Consider the following 1,125-nt stretch of genomic DNA (forward strand, 5'->3'; position numbering starts at 1 on the left):
AGGCGGCAGCCGCGCCGGCCTGTCCGCTCCCCGATCGCAGTCCGGCCCTGCTCGGGGCCCCAAGCCACGCCTTTCCCGCAGCGTCCTGGTGTCCGCAGGTTGTGGGCGTCCTGTGTTTTGTGCGGGGATGGATTAACGGGCTGAAGGCTCGGTTTAGTTCAAAAGGAGCCCAAAGCATGGGTTGCGACACCTCCCTCCCCTGGGTAAATGAGTGACAGTGGAGGGCTAGGGAGGCGGGGTGTGGCCACCGGACGGGAAGGGGCGCACAGCGGGGCGGCGGCTTAGGGAGGAGCGCTGGCGAAGTGAGCATGTCCTTGATCTGCGGGCCAGGCAGTGCGCGCTTTTCAAAGACTGTCTTGTGTGCTACGGAGATGTACCACAATTAAATGAGAAAAATAAATAAAAAATAAAGAATAAATCTTTTGAGACTGGGCTGGACCCTTAGCCCAGTGGTTAAGGGGGCCAGAGTCCACGTGGCTGACTGCCAGTGAGTCCTGGGCCTGCTAACTTGAAAACCATGCCTGGCTCCCGCATGCATACCTGCCACAAGTCATGACACGATGAAGAAGGCAGAAGGGATGGCAGTGGGACCAAGCCCCGTGGGGGTGCTTTCTCCCTCTCTGTTTCTGGGGAGTGCAAGCACCCTCTGACAATGTAAAAAACCCCAGACTTTAGTTACAGATAAAGGACATGAAGGTGGTTAGGCTTAGCTTTCTCCTGAGAGGCCCAGATGGGTTTGCCAAGTTGAACGAGCAGCACTAGAAGCATGGTACTGGGGAGCCAGGAATACTCTGCAGTCCTAAAGACAGCTCGGCCAGGTTTCGTTTTGTTTTTAAAGTCGTGGGGGCCAGCAGGTGGCATGGTGGTTAAGGTGCTGGAATTGCACATGGCCAATTTCCGTTTGAGTCCTGGATCTTGTGACTTGAAAATTACGCCAGGCACACGTGTGTATGTGCCCGAAATCCTGAGAGCAGAACCGAGGAGAGGGCAGTGAGGCATGGCCATCCCCCTGTGGGTGATTTCTCACCTTCCCTCTGAGCGTCTGTGTTTCACAAGTGCCCTATGTAAAAAACAAGTGTGACGGCTCAGTAGTGTGGAGGGATAGATGACGTCAGGCCACCACGC

The 1,125-nt window shown here is 55.7% G+C and overlaps 1 protein-coding gene across 5 annotated transcripts in view; it reads left to right on the top strand.

Annotated features, from left to right (window-relative positions):
* The window catches only part of TRAPPC9 (trafficking protein particle complex subunit 9), a 635,544-nt gene that overhangs the window by 33,948 nt on the left and 600,471 nt on the right, over positions 1–1,125 (top strand). Inside the window, exon 1 of one of the 5 annotated variants that reach the window (XM_006152125.3) lies at positions 14–203. The exons of the other annotated variants lie outside the window; for them this stretch is intronic. Within the exon in view, the coding sequence (XP_006152187.1) occupies positions 177–203 (27 nt within the window). The 5' untranslated portion in view covers positions 14–176. Of the gene's footprint in view, positions 1–13; positions 204–1,125 lie in introns of those variants that run through there. 5 annotated transcript variants of the gene reach the window in all.

Source organism: Tupaia chinensis, unplaced genomic scaffold, assembly GCF_000334495.1.
Source record: "Tupaia chinensis unplaced genomic scaffold, TupChi_1.0 Scaffold000335_1, whole genome shotgun sequence".
Lineage (NCBI taxonomy): Eukaryota > Metazoa > Chordata > Mammalia > Scandentia > Tupaiidae > Tupaia > Tupaia belangeri.